The 19,299-nt window shown below is 44.6% G+C and overlaps 1 protein-coding gene across 2 annotated transcripts in view; it reads right to left on the bottom strand.

Annotated features, from left to right (window-relative positions):
* The window catches only part of EFCC1 (EF-hand and coiled-coil domain containing 1), a 182,738-nt gene extending 163,664 nt beyond the window's left edge, over positions 1-19,074 (bottom strand). For both annotated transcript variants that reach the window (XM_029600813.1, XM_029600812.1), the window contains exons 1-2: positions 18,138-19,074; positions 5,707-6,116 (exon numbers count right to left, since the gene is read on the bottom strand). In XM_029600813.1, the coding sequence (XP_029456673.1) occupies positions 5,707-6,116; positions 18,138-18,833 (1,106 nt within the window). In that variant the 5' untranslated portion in view covers positions 18,834-19,074. The remainder of the gene's footprint in view (positions 1-5,706; positions 6,117-18,137) is intronic.
* Between the last annotated feature and the right edge of the window lie 225 nt (positions 19,075-19,299).

Raw genomic sequence — 19,299 nt, forward strand, 5'->3', positions numbered from 1 at the left:
ATATTAAATTTCATTTACCATTTGGATGCCCAATCTTCGAGTCTTGCAAGGTCCTCCTGTAATGTATCACAGTCTGCTTGTGATTTAACTATTCTGAATAATTTTAAGTCGTCCGCGAATTTGATCTCACTCATTGTATTCCTTTCCAGATCATTTATATATATACTGAAAAACACCGGTCCAAGTACAGATCCCTAAGGTAAAGATGATAATGCCTTGTGAAGGTATGCAGGGAAGACCGGACTGTGGCTCTACAAATCTCCTTAGGCGACAACAACTGACACTCCGCCCAAGAAGCCGCTTGTGCTCTCGTCGAGTGAGCTTTCAAACCAGTCAGGACGGGGTGACCCTTCCTGATGTAGGCCAAGCAAATTGTTTCCTTTAGCCAGAGAGCCAAGGATGCTTTAGATGCCTTTTTGCCCTTCTTCAGACCTCCAAAGAGCACAAAAATGTGATCTGATTTACAAAAAGAGTTAGTGACCTTCAAATACCGAAGGAGAACCCGGCGGATATCTAACAGATGAAGATCTCTTCCCATAGCGGGGTCACGAGCCCAATCAGGGAATCCGGGTAACTCCACGAACTGATTAACATAAAAGGCAGACACCACTTCTGGCAAAAAAAGGAAGGGACCATGCGCAGGGACACCCTATCAGCTGAGAAGCAAAGGAAGGGATCCCTACAGGAAAAAGCCTGCAATTCTGAAATACGCCTCGCGGAACAGATGGCCACCAAGAACACCATCTTCAAGGTGAAGTCCTTTAAGGAAGCATGTCCCAGAGCCTCAAAGGGGGGGGATCATGAAGCGCCCTCAACACCAGATTGAGATTCCACTCCAGGCATAATTTACAAAGAGGAGGACGAAGGTGTTTCACCCCTTTCAGGAAACGGACAATGTCTGAGTGGCTGGCTAGAGGCCTGCCACCTACCCGTCCTAGGAGACATCCTAGGGCCAAAACCTGAATGCGCAGGGAACTATAAGTCAAAAACTTTAGATAATCCCTGCTGCAAAAACCCCAAGACCTGAGGAATGGTCACAGACAACGGTACTACACCCTGCTGATCACACCAGACTTCAAACACCTTCCACACTCAAGCGTATGCCATCAATGTCGAGAGCCGCCTGGACTGAAGCAGGGTGGAAATCACCTGGTCCGAATAACCTTTCATCCATAACCCCCGCTTCTCAAACACCAGGCTGCGAGAGAGAAGTCATCCTCCTGATCTGAAAAAAATGATCCCTTGTCACAGGAGGTTCGGCAGATGAGCTAGACGTAGCTGCCATCTGTCACCAACCGTACCAGGTCCGCAAACCACGGCAGCCACGGCCACTCTGGTGCCACCAGAATTACCGAACTGGGATGGTCCTTTATAAAATGGAGAATGTGCCCGATCAGGAGCCATGGAGGAAATGCATACAGGAGGATTCCAGTTGGCCACTTGCAGACTAGGGCGTCTACTCCTACTGCCCTGATTTCCTTCTTTTGGCTGAAGAACCAGTTTGTCTTGGCATTGACATGGGTCGCCATGAGGTCCAGTTGGGGAACTCCCCATTGGGCACAAATGTGATTCCAACCCTCCTGGGATAGTTCCCACTCCCCAGGATCCAGCTGTTGACGACTGAGGAAGTCTGACGGCATGTTATCCATGCCTGCCACATGAGAGGCTGCGATACCTTCCAGATGATGCTTGGCTTGCATCAACCAATCATCAAGGTAAGGATGGACCATTATCCCTTCCTTCCAAAGGGTCACCACCACCACGACCATCACCTTGGTAAAGGTGCGCGGAGCCATCGCCAATCCGAACAGCAGCACCCGGAACTGAAAATGCTGACCCAGGATCTTGAATAGTAGGAATCTCTGGTAAGCGCTGCGAATCGGGATGTGTAGATAAGCCTCAGTGAGATCCAAGGACGCGAGGAACTCTCCTTTTCAAACAGCTGCGATGACTGTTCAAAGGCTGGCAGCTGGATACAGGCTCAGATTGGGCGTGGATAGAGGCACAGACTGGGAGCTGGATTATAGGCACCGGCTGGGGACTGGGTACAGCACAGACTGGAAGCTATTTACAAGCTTAGACTGAGAGCTGGAACTAGGTACCAGCAGGGCAGGACACAAGGCTGGAATCAAGGGCAGGCTTTAACCAGAGAAAAGGGAAAGGCATGGGAATGCAAACATAGAACTGGACTGGGCAAGACAAAGAGAGGACTGGACAAGGACAGGACTGGACAAGGACAGGACTAGACAGGAAAAAAGAAAGTCCAAGCAACTCACAAGGCTGGCTAGGCTAACCTAGGAGGCCTGAAGGCCGCAAGGTAGGACAGGAAAGCCCAAGAGGGCACTGAGCATGGCAGGTGGGCCGGAAAGGCCATAAAGTAAGGCCAGGAGGCCTGGAAGGGCCCAGAGCAAGGCATGGGAGCCTGGAATGCCACAGGGCAAGGCAGGAGGCCAAGGTAGGCCACAAAGCAAGTTAGAAGACCTGGGTAGGCCACAAGGCAAGGCAGTAAAGCAAGACAAAGATCCAAGGTACCTCAATGAAGAGGCTCCAAGGGAATGGACAGGCTGGGTTAAAGTAGGGCTGAAACTGCCATGTCAGGTGATCAGCAAGGAGGTGGCTAGGGAAGCTATGAGTGAGGCTTGCTGATGATCTCTGCTGGTAGGGAGGCTGCTTAGCAGGCAGAACCATGACAGATTTTTCTTGGTCTTCCAGATCTTGCCTTGACTTCAGTAGTTCCATGTAATTTCCATTTCTTAACAAGTTTTTGACAGTTGAAATTGCTAGCTGGAAGTATTTAGAGAGAATTTTTTTTATGGCCTTCTCCTGCTTTCTAAGAGTGAATTAGCTTCATTTTCAAATGCTCAGACAGCTACTTAGATAAGTTCATGATCGTTAAAGTAGACACAATAATCACAACCTGATAGTTAGAAGAGTTAAATTATTTGTTCAACTGTGGAATTGTTTTCTCTTCTGACTAATTGAAGGCCTAACGCGTCAATCAATTTTTTGGGCTTTATTAACACTTTTTAAAATAAGTAGCAATAATGCTACTGGAAGGACTTTCAAACTTTTACACATCCCATATTCACTGTTTTATTATTTTTCAATCTATAAAAATCAGGAAATATATAGTAATTAGAATTAAAAATTGCAAAATGATCTCATGTTTAACTTTATATCATGCAGAGCTTGTATCAATTTCTGTTCACATAGATATTCATTGAAACATACAATTTGACCAAGGATGCCTAAACTTTTGCATACAACTGTGCAAAGGATGACCTCCAGGAAATTACAAAATCCAGAGGAGTAACTAGAATGAAGGGGCAGATCTGTAACTCTGAAAGTTAGTTATATTTTAGGATAATGGAAAAAGGTCTAATAAATGTTCATCATCATCAAGTGTCATCTTCGATATGATGGCTGGAGATTATGGTGTACCAGTTCTCTCTCTGTTCAGCTTACTTCTTAGACAAATCTTTCACGGTTTCCAAAATGACTAATCAAGTCTATTATTTTTTATTCATAACAAACATTACTTGTACAAAAAGTAATCTTTATTATTATTATAGCGACCAGACCCTATATACCACATTTACATACAATCTTTAATTTAAGAGACGATTCTCTTTAACATTATAGATCTAAAACCCACAATATAATGTTAAAGAGAATCATCTCTTAAATGAATTAAAGATTGTATGTAAATGTGGTATATAGGGTCCAGTCACTATAATAATAATAAAAATTACCTTTTGTACAAGTAATGTTTGTTATGAATAAAAAATATTAGGAATATGTTTTGTTAACCTCTGATTTTTGTGATATTATCTTATCTATGTTCAGGGGATATGCATGTATGTATGTATAACTTAATCAATTCTATTACCACTAAGGGGGTCATTTTCTAAACGGACTGCACGCAAAAAGGGCTAAATCGGGGAGGAGTCCGCACCAGAAGGGGAAGAGTCGGGCGGCGGCGGGGCAGACTCCGCGACGACTTCACTAACGGCGAAAAGGTAGGACACCTTATCACTGCCAGTAGTGTGTCCAATAGCACCACCTTTTACGATGGCGCTATTGGGTGCAAAAGCCAGCAGCGATAGCACCGCGGAGATGCGATCGCTGTCGGCTTTCGCAGGCCCATCCCCATTACCGCCGGATTCTCTAAGGTCTGCGACCTTAGAAAATCCTGGCCTAAGTGTATCATGAATATCTGTCAGGTTAAACCTAGCAATAACATACCAAATGAACTCCAGAAGATAAAGTACATTGCAGCATGTAAGTTACCCAAGTTATTGGTTAATTTGGTAGCTAGATCTCCTATAAATGGTTAATAGACTTACCAAGTATCTATGTCTTTAACACGCTTATCATTAAAGCAAAATAAGATAAATGAAATTTGATAGAATAGCTATGTTTAATTTGAACACTACACAGGCACTTTCTGCATCTCCAGAAGATCACTATTATCAGCTTGGGTTTAAAATTAACTTTATTTAGTTTGTCAGCCACACAAGAAGTGTCATATTACTAAAGTAACATACCCCTTGCACTGCATTTAATACTCTGTGAATTGATAAGGAAACAATTCAAGATGAACCTTAATTATTTGCAGTGAAAACTTTGGCAGAGTAGATAGTTTAACAGATTAATTATTGTTGCAAGATCAGGGTTTTAAGTAACTTCCTCATTGTTCCTAAAATTCCTTTGCTTGTGACAATGACTCCTAACTGTTCTTCCCTTTTAGAAGGAGTAGTTTAACTGCAGTCCCCATTCAATCTTTGCCCCTTGACACACCCTTTATTAGCTCTATTTAGCATATAATTTGGTTCAAGAAAGCATCACTAAGCAAAAAAGCAAAAGGCCATGATCTTTCGAGGCTTCATGATAGGAAGAGAAGATAAAAGCTTTTCACAACAGAAAAGTGGCTATCTCCGTACTATGGTCAGATCACTTCACCAACTGTTTTCCAAACTCATAACCGTCCTGGGAAGTGTAATAAAACTCTGCACAGAAGAATGTGGTTGATTAGTGCTTAAATAATTGGGCAGGATGGGCCCAACCGGCATATTCTGAGTGGACACTAAATTTGGATTGCATTAACATAGAACTTTTTTCCCCTTGCTCTAAGACAACCATCCTTCCAATCAAGCACGAAAGTATTCTGTAGACAAGGTAATAAAGATTGCCTTGAGATCTAGCTTATAGATAGCATGAAGCTGCCAATCCAAATAATCACTCTGACATTCTAAGAGTGAACAAACACAATGAGTTAGGATTGAACTAAATACTAAAATACCTGAGGAGTTTCCTCAATTCTGTGCCTATGGCAACAAAACCTTACTGAGGACAGCCTTATGGATTTCATACTTTGGAGTAGAACAAGTTAGGTCTCATAGAATAATAAATAATAATAGGTACTAAAATAAGGTGGTTAAACATCTATTGATTATGTGGGCAGCAGAGTAGACTCTCCCATTAATATTTTCATAGTTACCAGTTGATGCTTTCAGTGACATTAAGGTCAGGGTTGGCAATAATGAGACATTTGTAAATGTAAAGGTAATCTAAGGGCCTCCTACTTGAAGAAGGATAAAATAATTCCAGGATTCTCATCCTTTCATTTCAAGCATAATTTAACACTTAGCATTCAGAATAAACACATAATTTAACACTTAGCATTCAGAATAAACACGAGCTTACCTATAATACTGTAGCTCTTGTTCAAGCTGCTGAATATGTATCTGTAGAAGTGGCACCTTACTGGATTTTGCTTCCAGTTCTTTCACTTTCCCAAGACTGTTAAGGACAGCTTGCCTTGCTTCTTCTACTTTCTTTCTCATTTCTGACTGCTCTCGCTTTAGGTTACGATTGCAGTCTTCCAAGGAAATTAGAGTTTCTTGAGACCTCTTCAGCTCTTTTTCCAATTCTTGATTAAACCTAATTGCTTCTTCAATCTGTCCATCTTGGGAATTCTGGATTAGTTCTACTTTCTTTATAACACTCTGAAAACACTTGCTAGTCTGGAAGTGGCCATGACTTGATAACTTCCTCTTGGCTATAAAGCAACTCCCATCTTTTCTGTGACTGGCATGACTTTTCCACAGTCCAACCTAAAATTAACAAAGTTAGAGTGCAAAGGTGAAATTTATTACTCCATAATACAACTGTCATATCTTTCAAGTGTGTCCTTGACAGGGTAAAGGACCCCAAAACTCCTTGAATGAAGTTTAGATGACACTCTGTAGATCTTAAGGTTTCATTTTTACCAAACCTGGAAATTTTCACATGTGCTTGTCTACGTTAGCCTCGTTCTGGCTAAGACCGAAACGGGAAGATGATGGCCCTCTCTTGCCGTTTTGGCTGTGACTGAGAACCTGTACAACATGAGGAGTTAATGCACTGTCACCTGATCCCATTGAAGAAATAAGTGTTGCAAGCAATGCCAATCTGATAGATAACTTTATTGGTAGGAAAAGAAGGGAAAAAATTACAAAATAGTAATCAGTCAAGTAAAAATAAAGAAAGATAACGGAAAGGACAGCATCAGTAGGATCCTTCATTTTCAGTTTAAACCAATTTTCACCCATAAATTCCCAGATTTTTCCAAAGGCGACAATCAGTTTAAACCGGTATTCACCCTAATTTTAGGATGATTAAAAAGCTGCTCCTGAGCCGCAGATGCAGCGTTTCAATGCCTCCAGCACCGCTGGAAGTCAATGTGGGTCAAAGTGCATGCTGTGTTTCAAGTGCTGTTCCCCACTAATGAAAGCACTCACCCTCCAGTCCCGCCCATGTCGTGTGTTAAGTTCCACCTCCTCACCCCCAAGCAGCCAAAGTGCCTGCTGTTGATGCAAAAATGTGTTTGAAGCAGGCTCTGAAGCACTTCCTGGTATGACCTCTGACCCTGCATAAAAGCAGAAGTGCAGTGCTGCAGAGTATGGGAGTCTCACTAAGCATGCTACCGAGGGAGAGAGAAGCCTGGAGTCCCCACAGGTTGCAGTGGAATGTGGGGGCAAGCGGGAGATGGGTGTACAGATGGAGATGCTGCTGAGTGGGTGAGTGGGAGAATCTGCTTAATATTATTTTATTGTCCTGACTTTGTCCACTAAAATAAAATTCTGATATTTACCCAGAAAAATAACAAGTCAATTTTTTCAGCTGATTTTCTCCTGTTTATGTTCTTGTCATAATAAACCCCTAATAAATTCCTGGGAAAAATAAGGAACAATAAAAACCGAAAATGAAGATCCTTAAGCATCAGGGATAAAACCACTTGTTTTAAAAAGTGCACTAATTAGGTCACCACCTTACTTTATTCACATTTGCTTTAGAATGTAAGTCAAAATGATTTCTGATGATAATGAATTTTTGATTGAAGAACAATTTAGTAAAACGAACATCTCTCTAGTTTAGATGCATATACAAAATAGGCATCAGCTTTTGTATTGGTGCAGGTTGTCCAGAGTGCTAATATGCAATAAAATGACAGGGATTCTATTTCCAGGGATAGGATGGTAGACATGTAAACAAAGCAAAACAAATGTGTTTTTAAAAGCAATTTTGACCACATTAGTGTGTTTGCAAGAAGAAAGAAACGACCTTGATGAACTGAGGTTTTCAGGACATCCCCAGTGAATGTGCATGAGATATATTTGCATACATTGGAGGCAGAGCATGCATATATACCTCATGCACATTCACTGTGAATATCCTGAAAACCAGACTGTTTGTGGCATTCCGGGACTTCTGATCTAGGTTTTTGTTACACCGGTCAGCCACGGAGGCCATGGTTGATCGTGCTCAACTCTCTCCACGGCGGTCCGCCGGCTCCGGAGATGCCAATGCTGTGGCAGACAGCGTGTCTGCTCTTCCCAGGGCCTGCCTCGAGGCCGAGAAGCCTTCCTCCGCGGCAGGAACGCTGCCGCCGAAGCTCCACCCCCTGATGGCGCCTAGATGTGCGCGGCGACGACAGCCTCTTTTTTAAAGGGGACAGTGCGGGAAATAACTGGGTCTGCCCCGGACATCCCCCATCCCTGTGGAGGTATTTAAAGCTTCAACTTCCTATCATCCAGCAAGGACTTTGGTTTTCTACTCTGACCGCTTCTAAGCTGCTCGCTTGGATTCCTTTCTACCCTCCGGGGTATCTCGCTCTTACGGAAGCTCTGGGTACCCGCTCCTCGGGGGTCTCTCGCTTCTATCTGCCCTTTGGGGTTCAACTACCTAACCTAAGGACACCCGCTCCTCCGGGGTCCTATCTACTTTCTTCCAGGATCCCTCGGCACTCCTAGGTACTCGCTCCTCGAGGGCCTATCCTGCTTCAGACCTCGGGTCCCTCTCTCCATTCTTCTACCAAGGAAGTTACCAGCACTACCACTCTGTGAGTATCGCTACGTTCCAGCACTCTTTATTCCACCCTTCAGGTTCGGCTTATCCTGCACTGCGGAACACTACCCAACCTTGCTACATCCGGGTGAGACCATCATCTATAGAGACTGTCTGAGCTTACTGTGATATCACTGGCCTACAGTACTATCCCTTCCTTGAAGCAAGATTCAACTTACATTAGCAGTACAATAAAGATTTCTTTCCTCAGTGTCTGCGTACAAGAGTCTAGCCTATCGTTGTGGTTCCCCACGAGGCCCCTTCCCGTGGGAGGAGTCATCGCCACTTCGACCAAGAGTCCACAATACGCCACAAACCCAACAGTTTTCTATGTTGGGCAAATTTTCTACCATATATGAGAAAGCATTATCACTTAAGAGTAGAATGTGCTGTATGGCATAGAAAGACTAACCTAAAAAAAAATCAAACTTATTAGATCTCGCAGGCTAAGCACAGTCAGGCCTAGCTAATATCTGGATGGGGGACAACTAGGATAGTATGCACCTAAAATTAGGAGCCTTAAAAGTGGGCAGCTCTAGGGTAGATTTAGAACAGGAAAGAAAAGTTTAGCAAGATTTTCAGTCCCAGGCCCCTTTTACTTAGGTAAATAACAGCAGGTCTAAATGTCTGCGAATTTTCAGCCAAAAATTAAGCTCCTAAATTTAGCTGAAAATCTTCCTAAAACTTTAGGCACTGAGCTCATTTTGAAAAATGACCACATGTGTCCTGGTTTTCCTCAGTTTGCTGAAAGAAACTAGTTTATTGGGTAGGACTGTTTCTCTTTCCAGCACATCTAAAGGTTGCCTTTAGAGAGCAGGCATCTCTGGCCCTCTGCCATAAGTTTCAATAGCCAATCTACTAAGCCAAGCACTGAGTTAAGTTTTCTTCCTCCAAAGACAGATGTGAACACAGGTCACAAAGCAAACTAATTAACAAGCTGTTTGCATTGAACTTTGGAGACAAGACTTTGAGCTCCCATAAACTTGCCTCCTGCAAGTGTTGTTCTGTTAGGCTGAATTAAAGCCAGACTTTAATCAGGATTTGTCTGCAGTGGAAAACTATCAGGCCGATACAGTAAAACCTGCGGGAGAGCTGGCACTCCGAGGCGAGCACCCACTCTCCTGACGTGCACACAGACCACTCTCCTGTGCGTGCGATTTAGTATGTAAATGAGGGCCCGCAGTAAAAAGAGGCGCTAGGGACACTAGCACATCCCTAGCGCCTCTTTTTTGACAGGAGCGGCGGCTGTCAGCGGGTTTGACAGCCAACGCTCAATTTTGCCGGCGTCGGTTCTCAAACCCGTTGACAGCCACGAGTTCGGGAAACGGACGCCGGCAAAATTGAGCGTCCGTCTTCCGACCCGCAGGCCGATTTAAAATTTTTTTTTACATTCTGGGGCCTCCGACTTAATATCGCTATGATATTAAGTCGGAACTGCTTTTCTGTACACTTCCCGGGCAGGCATTAATAACTAATAGGGCCATCAACATGCATTTGCATGTTGCGGGCGCTATTAGTTTTGGGGGGGGTGTTGGCCGCACGTTTTTGACGCGCTATTACCCCTTACTGTATAAGGGGTAAAGCTAGCGTGTCGAAAACGCGCAGCCAAACCCGGGCTTACTGTATCAGCCCGTATGAGCAAGGCTAGTGCTAGCTTTTTTGCTGCCCTCTGCGAACAATTATTGTGCTGACCCCCCCGTTCATTCATTCTCTGTCCTGGGCCCACCAAAAAAACACCTAGCAACCTTCAGTGATACAAACTTTAAAAACTGATACCCCCAACCCCTGTACCAATGGCTGGTGCAAGGGTATTAGGTGCCCCAGGCGAACCTCATAGACTCACATACCACGTGCGCCCCCATCTCATTCCACACACACACAGTTAAAAGTTATGCATTTATATTTTACATGAAAAGTATCAAAGTACAGTATTCTGAGGTAAAAATATTACTTATATTTACATGCACTGCTGTAATGCCACCAGAAATCCTTGCAAAAAAGACACTTGGAGCCCATATGGTATTAGGCCTATTGTAATGTGTGTTGGGTGTGGGCTTGACCCTCTAAAAGCCTGAATACACTAATACACTTTCTATTAGAAGAATGCCTCACCTCAGTCACACATGTAGAACATAAACAGATCCTCACCAAATACAGAATAGAGCAACCATAAAGTAGAAATACAAAACAAACAGACAAAAAGTGAACTGGAAACTGCAAGAAGTCAGACACTCTATGCAGTGCAACAATGAAAAAACTGAACCATCACCATTCCTCAAACATCAAACAATAAAATCAAGAAATAAAATAAATACATAATCATAATACTAAAAACATACTAATAATATTTCAAACAAAAATGATGAATAAAAGATCAAATAATTAAAAACTCATATACACATTTTTTAAAATGTCCCAAACACCAATAAAATATTTCAAAACAGCAGACACATCAAATAACACCTGAAAAATAAAACTAAAAAAGATTTGAAAAATTCATGCTCTCCATACCTGGGAACTTTGATTTCCAGTCACCCTGAAACTGTCGTGGATTAAGTGGGAGTGGTATGCACAAACTTTCTCCTCTCTTTCTTATATACACATACACGCACAAGCTCATACACATATACGCTCCCTCTCAAACCCGCAGGCTTCTCCAGCTCTTCTTTGGTTGGGATCTACCATCAACGTCAGGCCCTCATCTTCATTTTAGCTGCTGGCAGGTTGGAATCCACTTGCAGCACCCATTCTCTCTCTCTCACACACACCTACACACACACATACCCCAGGCAGGCTCCCATTTTCTCTCTCACCCCGCCCCCCCAGATAAGCTTCCATTTACACACACACATCCCAGGCAGGCTCCCATTCACATCCATCCAAATCCAAGGCAGGCTCCCATTCTCACACACACACACACACTCTCTGCCCATCCCAGGAAGGCTCCTGTGTACACATGTGCACGCGCACACACTATGGTGATTTGAGCCAGTGTTGAGTCTCTGCGCTGGCCAGCTTCAGGTGTTTTTCCTTCAGGTGTGAAGGTTCCTTTGCAGGAAGTAAAGGGAAAGTACATTTCCCAGATGCCCTGGTAGTCAGCCCCTGGAAGTGTTGGGGGCAGGGAAACAAAGAGGAAACAAAGAGGCTAACCCATATAAAGAGAGGGGCTCTCCAGAAGGCAGAGGAGCAGGAAATCCAGCAGAGCTCAATGGAAGGTGAGGAGGATGGAGAGGCGGAGGCAGAAGGAAAATGGTGCCTAGGCATACCTTTATTCTAAAGCTAAGTCAGCCCTAAGATTATCTCTTTCCCTTTTCACTTCTGTGCAGCAGTTTGTTGGATACGAGTCTCTAGCCCTGTTATGGGTTAATTAGAGTTGCTAGCTCTATTACTGAAAAAGCAAAGGTAGAAGGTTGTATTTAAATGCTGAGAGCACTTATTTTTGTTGTTGGGAACCAAGTAGGAATTACTATGAAGAAAAGGAAATGTTTTGGGGGTTAAGAGTAACTATGAGCTAGTAGCTGTGTAAAAGGGTTATTGTATTAAACTATGGCAGCTGTTGAGAATTGTAATTAAGGCTACATAGCTGGCCTAGGGAGCCCTTCTTTTAATGGGGTTTTTCCAGCACTACTTTATATCTGAGAGAATTAGGAGACACCATTGCATTAAATCTGCATTGCCTTTATGCTTGTTGAAGGAGAGCATAGAGAAAGAAGCTTGTTGTTTTATTTTAATGAATCACTGGATTAAAAGGATAGAAAATCCAAGCTCACATTGATTAGGTGGCAATGTGTTTTGGGCAACACTCTAATGTTGTGTGTGACTTCTCTTCTGTGAAGTTAGCTTCAATAAACTCCAGAGCACTATATTAAGCTACTGCCTGGGTGTGCAATATGTCATTTTAAGTTATGGCAAAAGGTCTCATAACTGGAAGGTGACTCTTACTTTTGGCATCGGCGAGGGAATGAGTGCAGACCTGTCTCAATGAGGGCCTCCCAGTATAAGAAACTTTAACCAATAGCTTCCTTGCCTAAAGGTTCCAGTGCCAGCATCACTTCCAGGAGAAGCTTCAGTGCTGCCACTGCTACAGAGGAATCTGCTACAGCAGTCCTTGAGAATAAGCTTCCAAGCAAGAAGTCACCCCAAAGGACCTGCCACTAGGGGGTGCCATGCCACAACACACACCCCACCCGGCCTCCCATTCACACACAAACCCATCACAGGCAGCCTCCCATTCACACACACACACACACACACATGCAGACTAGGTAGTCAAGAGCATGGGTCATTCCTCCTCCACTGCTGCTGCTTCTGCCAGCCTGAAACTTCTTTGTAGACAGCAACCGTTCTGTAGCTCCTCTTCATGTGCTAGCCCCAAGGTAATTCAACACTCACGGTGCTAGCACTTCCTGTATTCTCATTTCATGCATTGTGAGTTAAGAATACATGATATGCTAGCACCATGAGTGTTGAATACTGCGGGGCAAGTACATGAGGAGGAGTTGCTGGACCACCTTCCTCTTTTGCCGCCAGTGGACCTAAACCCACCGGTGGCACCATGGGCCTCCTGCTTCCTCTGCCGCACCCAATCCCACCAGTGGCACCACGGGCCTTCTGTTTCTTCTGCCGCCGGAAGGATCAGGGCCACCGGCAGTAACACGGGCCTCCTGCTTCTTCCACCACCAGTGGAATCGGGTCAACTGGAGGCAACACGGGCCTCTCCCTGCTCCTGACGCCACCCCACCAGGCGTGCTGCCCTGTGCAATTGCAAATTTTGCACATCCGGTGGTGCCAGGCCTGACTATGAGCTATTGAATGTATTTTTTTTTGGCTGATTTACCAAGCTTTTTTGCCATCCACTTTGAAATGCTTGAAAGGCGACATAAATCAAAGAAATAAGTAAATAGAGAATAGGTGAAACGGCTTGCTGAATTAGGCCCTTGATGTGCTAAATATTAACTTAAAGTATAATTTAAAAACTGCTTCAGGTAACATGGGTAAGTTAGATTCCCTGGCTGTATCCCAAACCTCTCACCCGTTACAAAAACAAGACAGTCAATAGCAGAATTGGAGCTAAACGTGGCTGCAGTTTATTGAAAACTTTACACGTAAGCCCGAACCCAATCCACAATTATCCATTATCACTTCTTCAGTCATAATAAATCCCTAACCAGGCCTCGCTTTGGGGTGATTCACCACCCTACTGGCTGAACCACCAACCGCCTAACCTGGCTTCCAAAGCAGCCCACTCTTTTTATACTCCTGCCACCAGTGGTCCTCCGCCCTCTCAGTCCCCCCCAGCCACGAACCAGCAGAGAAATACCTCCAACATGGCTGGCAAGCCTGCCACCATGTCAAATGCAGGATTTTAAAACTTCATAAGAACATAAGAACATGCCATACTGGGTCAGACCAAAGGTCCATCAAGCCCAGCATCCTGTTTACAACAGAGGCCAAACCAGGCCATAAGAACCTGGCAATTTCCCAAACACTAAGAAGATCCCATGCTACTGATGCAATTAATAGCAGTGGCTATTCCCTAAGTAAAGTTGATTAATAGCCGTTAATGGACTTCTCCTCCAAGAACTTATCCAAACCTTTTTTGAACCCAGCTACACTAACTGCACTAACCACATCCTCTGGCAACAAATTCCAGAGCTTTATTGTGCGTTAAGTGAAAAAGAATTTTCTCCAATTGGTCTTAAATGTGATACGTGCTAACTTCATGGAATGCCCCCTAGTCCTTCTATTATTCGAAAGTGTAAATAACTGAGTCACATCTACTCGTTCAAGACCTCTCATGATCTGCCCTTTTCCCAAAATAATTATTCACATAACAATATCCATATAATTGTACAAAAGTCAATGCAGGCTCGGTTACGCGCCAACTGTGACAAACCAGCGCAATGGAAAATCTTCCAATCAGAACTGAACGCAGAACCAACAACTGAGTGGGAGGGAGGGTAAAAAAAGAAACCAAGTGAAAACCCACCAAAAGTTTGAAAAATATAATGGGGGGGGAGGGGGGAGGGTGAAGGCATCCTTTATATTCATCCTCAAGATCTTAACAGGAAGGGATCCACGTGCTGATCCAGCCAATCGTAGCCAGGGGTGCCTCTAGCCCGATTCAAAAACAGCATGTGGAAGTAAAAAAACTCTTCAGGAAGTTTATCCTATAATGCCTCCTGGTTAAATAATATCATCAGAGAAGTTCTGGGTGGACAGGGGGCCCCAGGACCCTCTCCAACATTACCATTGGAAGGCCGAGTTCTTAGCCTGCCTTCTAATTAGTCTGGGAATGCAGTCTGCTTTACAGCTTGTTAGGATGAGAGGTATTTCTATCTTGTAAAGAACATTTCTCTCAGTACCTATAGCTCATAGTTACACTTCCGTGAGGACATCTTTTCAGTGAGCATAGGTTTTTAGTAACCACAGAATGACCACTTTGGGAGTTTAGAGATTAAAATCAATCCAATATGTGGGGATAGACAGTAAGTCATCTAAGATTATTAAAAGTATGGACCAGCAAGTCAGTTGTTGCATTTGGCAGCTCACAGGTTCCTCCAATGAGCCTCACTTACCCCAACTGCCGGACTCCCGCTACCCTTCTCTGACACCAGGCCGCCCTTCCTAAACATGGCAGGAAGCCGCAGGATGCCACTCTCTTCGAGTATGGCAGGATGCTGCCAACACTGCTGGGCCCTGCTCCTCTTAGGGCATGCAAGAGCTGACTTCACCTAATTTAATTTAAAGGGCCAGCAGCGGGAAGGCTCAGGAGGTGCCCTCTGACATCACTTTCTGCCACATAAAAGGCCCTTGCAGACGCCTCTCCAGTGCCTTGGTAATAGGCCGACTATCTTGGTAGCAGTAAATTGCCTCAGTGTGTTCTTCGTCTTTGTTCCTATGCTCCTGATCTTTGTCTCATCAGTTCCTAGTCTTCATTCCTGAGTCCTTTCTTCTTGCCTTCAGGTCTTTGCCTTCATAGTCAGTCTTTGTTCTTCAGTGTTCTTCTCCTCCGCTTGTGGTGTTCTTTGCCCTCCTGCCTGCCTACCCATTCTGCCTGCCCTCGAAAGGATCTCTGGCCCTGACCTCAGCTTACCTACATTAACTCTGATTGACCTATAGAGATATGTGCATTCATTTATCACGAATTAGGCAATTTCAATGAAATTGCCTAATTTGGTGTGGTTCGGGGGGACCTGAACCATGAAACGGATTTTCCCTGAGCTTCGGGGAAAATTCGTTTTTTGGGTTAGTGCGGGGGAAGGGGCACATTTATTAAAAAAAAACAAAAAACCAAAAAACCCCCACCCCAACCCTTAAATTTTACTTTCTTACACCCCCCTCCCCACCATCCCGATCCCACCCCAAGACTTACTAAAAGTCCCTGGTGGTCCAGCGGGGTCCAGTGAGTGATCTCTCCCTCCATGCTGTCGGGCCTGCTATGACTCAAAATGGCGCCGATAGCCTTGCCCTTATGATGTCACAGGGGCTACCGGTGCCATTGGTCAGCCCCTGTCACATGGTAGGAGCATGTGACAGGGGCTGACCAATGGCACCTATATTCATTACACTTGGTAATTTCTGCTTAAGATCACTTATAAAGATAACTGTTCTTCACGGATATCAGTATCTTCAATTTAGATTATCAAGGCCATTGCCTGTCTCATACTGGTATTATTTATTTTATTTATTTATTTATTTAAAAGTATTTATATACCGTTTTTCAAAACAAGGTTTTTTTGTCAAAACGGTTTACATTGTAAAATGAAAAATAAAATAAATAGAGTTAAAAATTAAAGATAAAATTAAATAAAATTAAAATACAATAATTGGTATATACCTCATGGTAACAAAAAATCTAAATTAAATAATAAAAAGTAAAAGTGGAGCTGGGCCGTAAAAGATGTTTTATGGAAGGGAAAAAGGTAGGAGAAAATGAATGGGGAGGAAATGTCAGGTCCATGTCGGACCTGACATTTAAAGATGTCAGTATGAGACAGACAATGGCCTTGATAATCTATACCAGAGGCAGCATGGATTCACCAGGGGAAGATCCTGTCAGACAAATCTGATTGACTTTGACTGGGTAACCAAGGAATTGGATCAAGGAAGAGCACTCGATGTCATCTACTTGGATTTCAGCAAAACTTTTGATACAGTCCCGCACAGAAGACTGGTGAATAAAATGAGAAGCTTAGGAGTGAGTGCTGAGGTGGTGGCCTGGATTGCAAACTGGTTGACAGACAGAAGACAATGTGTGATGATAAATGGAACTCTCTCTGAAGAGAGAGCGGTTTTAAGCGGTGTACCGCAAGGATCGATGTTGTGACCGGTCCTGTTCAATATCTTTGTGAGCGACATTGCGGAAGGAATAATACCCTTATTCAATAAACATACACAAAGTTAATGCGACTCCAACATTGCTCTAAGCTTCAACGGCAAGAGGAAATGTGGAAAAAAGGATTTGCATTGACAAAAAAGCGGGGAGTAGCTTGCTTGTTACAGCGGTTACTACCCTAAACCAAATAAGCCTGATATTTCACTTTCAACAGCATAGCTCTCTGCTTCAACGGCAGGGGAGAAAGACTGATACTTCACTTTCAATGCATATCCAGCATAACTCTCTGCTTCTATGGCAGGGGGAATGAAGAAAAGTGGATCTATATACAGACAACAACCAACAAGGGCTGAATTACATAATCTGGGTAAACAAATAAGCATGGGTGTAGCTTGCTTATTGCGGGGGTTACTACCCCTAACTAATTAAGCTAGATATTTCACTTAGATGCAGTTCCAACACTGCTCTCTACATTAATGGTGGGGGTGGAAGGGAAATAGAACCAAAAGGTTACTAAGAGCCAAGAATAACAGATAAGTATGAGGAAAAAAAAAGTGCAAAAGCTTGCTGGGCAGACTGGATGGGCCGTTTGGTCTTCTTCTGCCATCATTTCTATGTTTCTATGTATCTGCATTCCTGCTAGCATTCACATCCTGAGTTTACATGGGTATTTTTGACCTTGGAACCTCAGGTGAAATTCCCTGGAATGCAATGCTATTTTCCCTCTCCACAAGGATACTGGTGGCACTGGGGCCTGGCTCAAAGTATTGGTTTCTATGGCTTTGGCTTAGAAAGATCCTCCTTCAGAGTGGTGGGGCCACAGAGTCTTCCTCTGGAGTCTCTAAGGGGCCATAGCTTTTCTGCTTTGCCACCTATGCATCTACCTGCTCTTTTGGCTCTTCTTTCCATCCATATTAATATGTGGTTGGTTGCACCTTTTAAAAAGAGGAGAGGTTTGAAAGGGTACAAAACTCCTCTCAGTGGGTACAAGCTGGGGGAGGGGGGGGGGACATTAAGAAAGCCTGAGGGAGGAGAGAATCAACCACGGAATACAGAGAAAAAGATCGTTGGGGTGAGGGTGTGGACTTGTCATAAATCACATGGGTAAGGGACAGAACTTAAACAAAACACAAAGGAAAGGAGGGATGGGTCAGGGCACTTAGTAAACCACACAAACGGGGGAAAAAAAGAGCGATAGAGGGGAGCGTAACCGGCAAGTCCCTGGAGGCAGGCAGAAATCACCCACCCATCTATTCAGTGAGCATAGGTTTTTAGTAACCGCAGGATGACCCTTCGGGAATTTAGAGATTAAAATCAATCCAGAAAGCGAAGAGAGGCAATTAGTCATCCAAGACTATTAAGCATAGAGGCCCGGCGAGTCATTGACAGACCGTCTTTCAGTGGAACCCACCTGTAACGCCAGCGATCTGGCATCACTGCTCTGCAGAGCGGCTCTCATGTCTTCTACCAGTTCCCGCAGACTCGCATTTTCATCCTCCAGTTTCACGATCCTGTCCTCAGCCTGCTCCAGAGCCACAATTTCCTCGTAGCATTCCCGGGAGCAGGAGCCCTTCTGCCTGCAGTCCGCCGCATGCTGATCCGGGCCAGGGGAAGACGCTCGGCTCCGCTCCCCTCGCTGTCCCGCCAAAGTGAGGGGCTTTTTCCTGCGCCTCAGGGGGCTCCTGAGACGGATCTGGGTTTCGACGTGCTCGCTTTCCGTGCCCACCGGCAAACGGCCGGTCGCGCCCTGGCACCCGGCTTTGGTGCTGAAGTAGCCGCAGAGTTTGGCGTGGAACTGGCGGAAAGTCAGCTCCGGGGTCGGGTTGTCCCAAATCTCCGCGCACTCCTCCAGGTCCGCCTCCTGCTGCAGCCCCAGGACCTCGCACAGGATCCTGAACTCTTCGTCGGCGATCTTCCCTTCCCCCTGGCAGTCCAGGTGGTGGAAAATCTCCTGCAAGTATTGGTCCAGTCCCGTGGCCAGCACGATGATCTCGTTCTCCACCCCTCGGTCCAGCCCGTAGTGATAAGCCAGAGTGCTGACCAGCCACTGCGTGCGGCGGGCCGGGCGGCCGGGGCTGTAGGGATCGCACCCCTCGCACTCATCCATCTTCCCCACCTTCCCACTCGCTTTCACAAGCCATGATTTCCCTTTGTACACAATGCATGCACCCTTGGCCGGGGGTGCAGGCGAACACTCCTTGCGCTGGCTCGCATTTTATTTAAAAAAAAAAAAATTAAATTAAAAAAAAAAGATTTTCAAAGCATAGCACTTCTCGGATTCAGTGTCTCTTTGCTTATTACGGGGAAGAGGAAAAAGTTGTAAGTCTGCTCCTGAGCCTGTAACTGGCTCGGCCCCCACTGGCTGAGATCAAGGGGACTGGCATCCAAATAAAGCCCTGCATTCCCGTCGCTGCGTCACAAAGGGGCGGGGCTCTCCTTCCAGCGTTTGTAGGCGTCCTAAGCTTTTCCTCTAGCCCCACGAAGATGACCGCGCCTACTTATACTTAATTCACCTCTAAAAATATCTATTTCTGTTTTTAATGAATTCCTCAGGCGAGCTGCCTATAACACAG

Source organism: Rhinatrema bivittatum, chromosome 4 (assembly GCF_901001135.1).
Source record: "Rhinatrema bivittatum chromosome 4, aRhiBiv1.1, whole genome shotgun sequence".
NCBI classification, from domain to species: Eukaryota; Metazoa; Chordata; class Amphibia; order Gymnophiona; family Rhinatrematidae; genus Rhinatrema; species Rhinatrema bivittatum.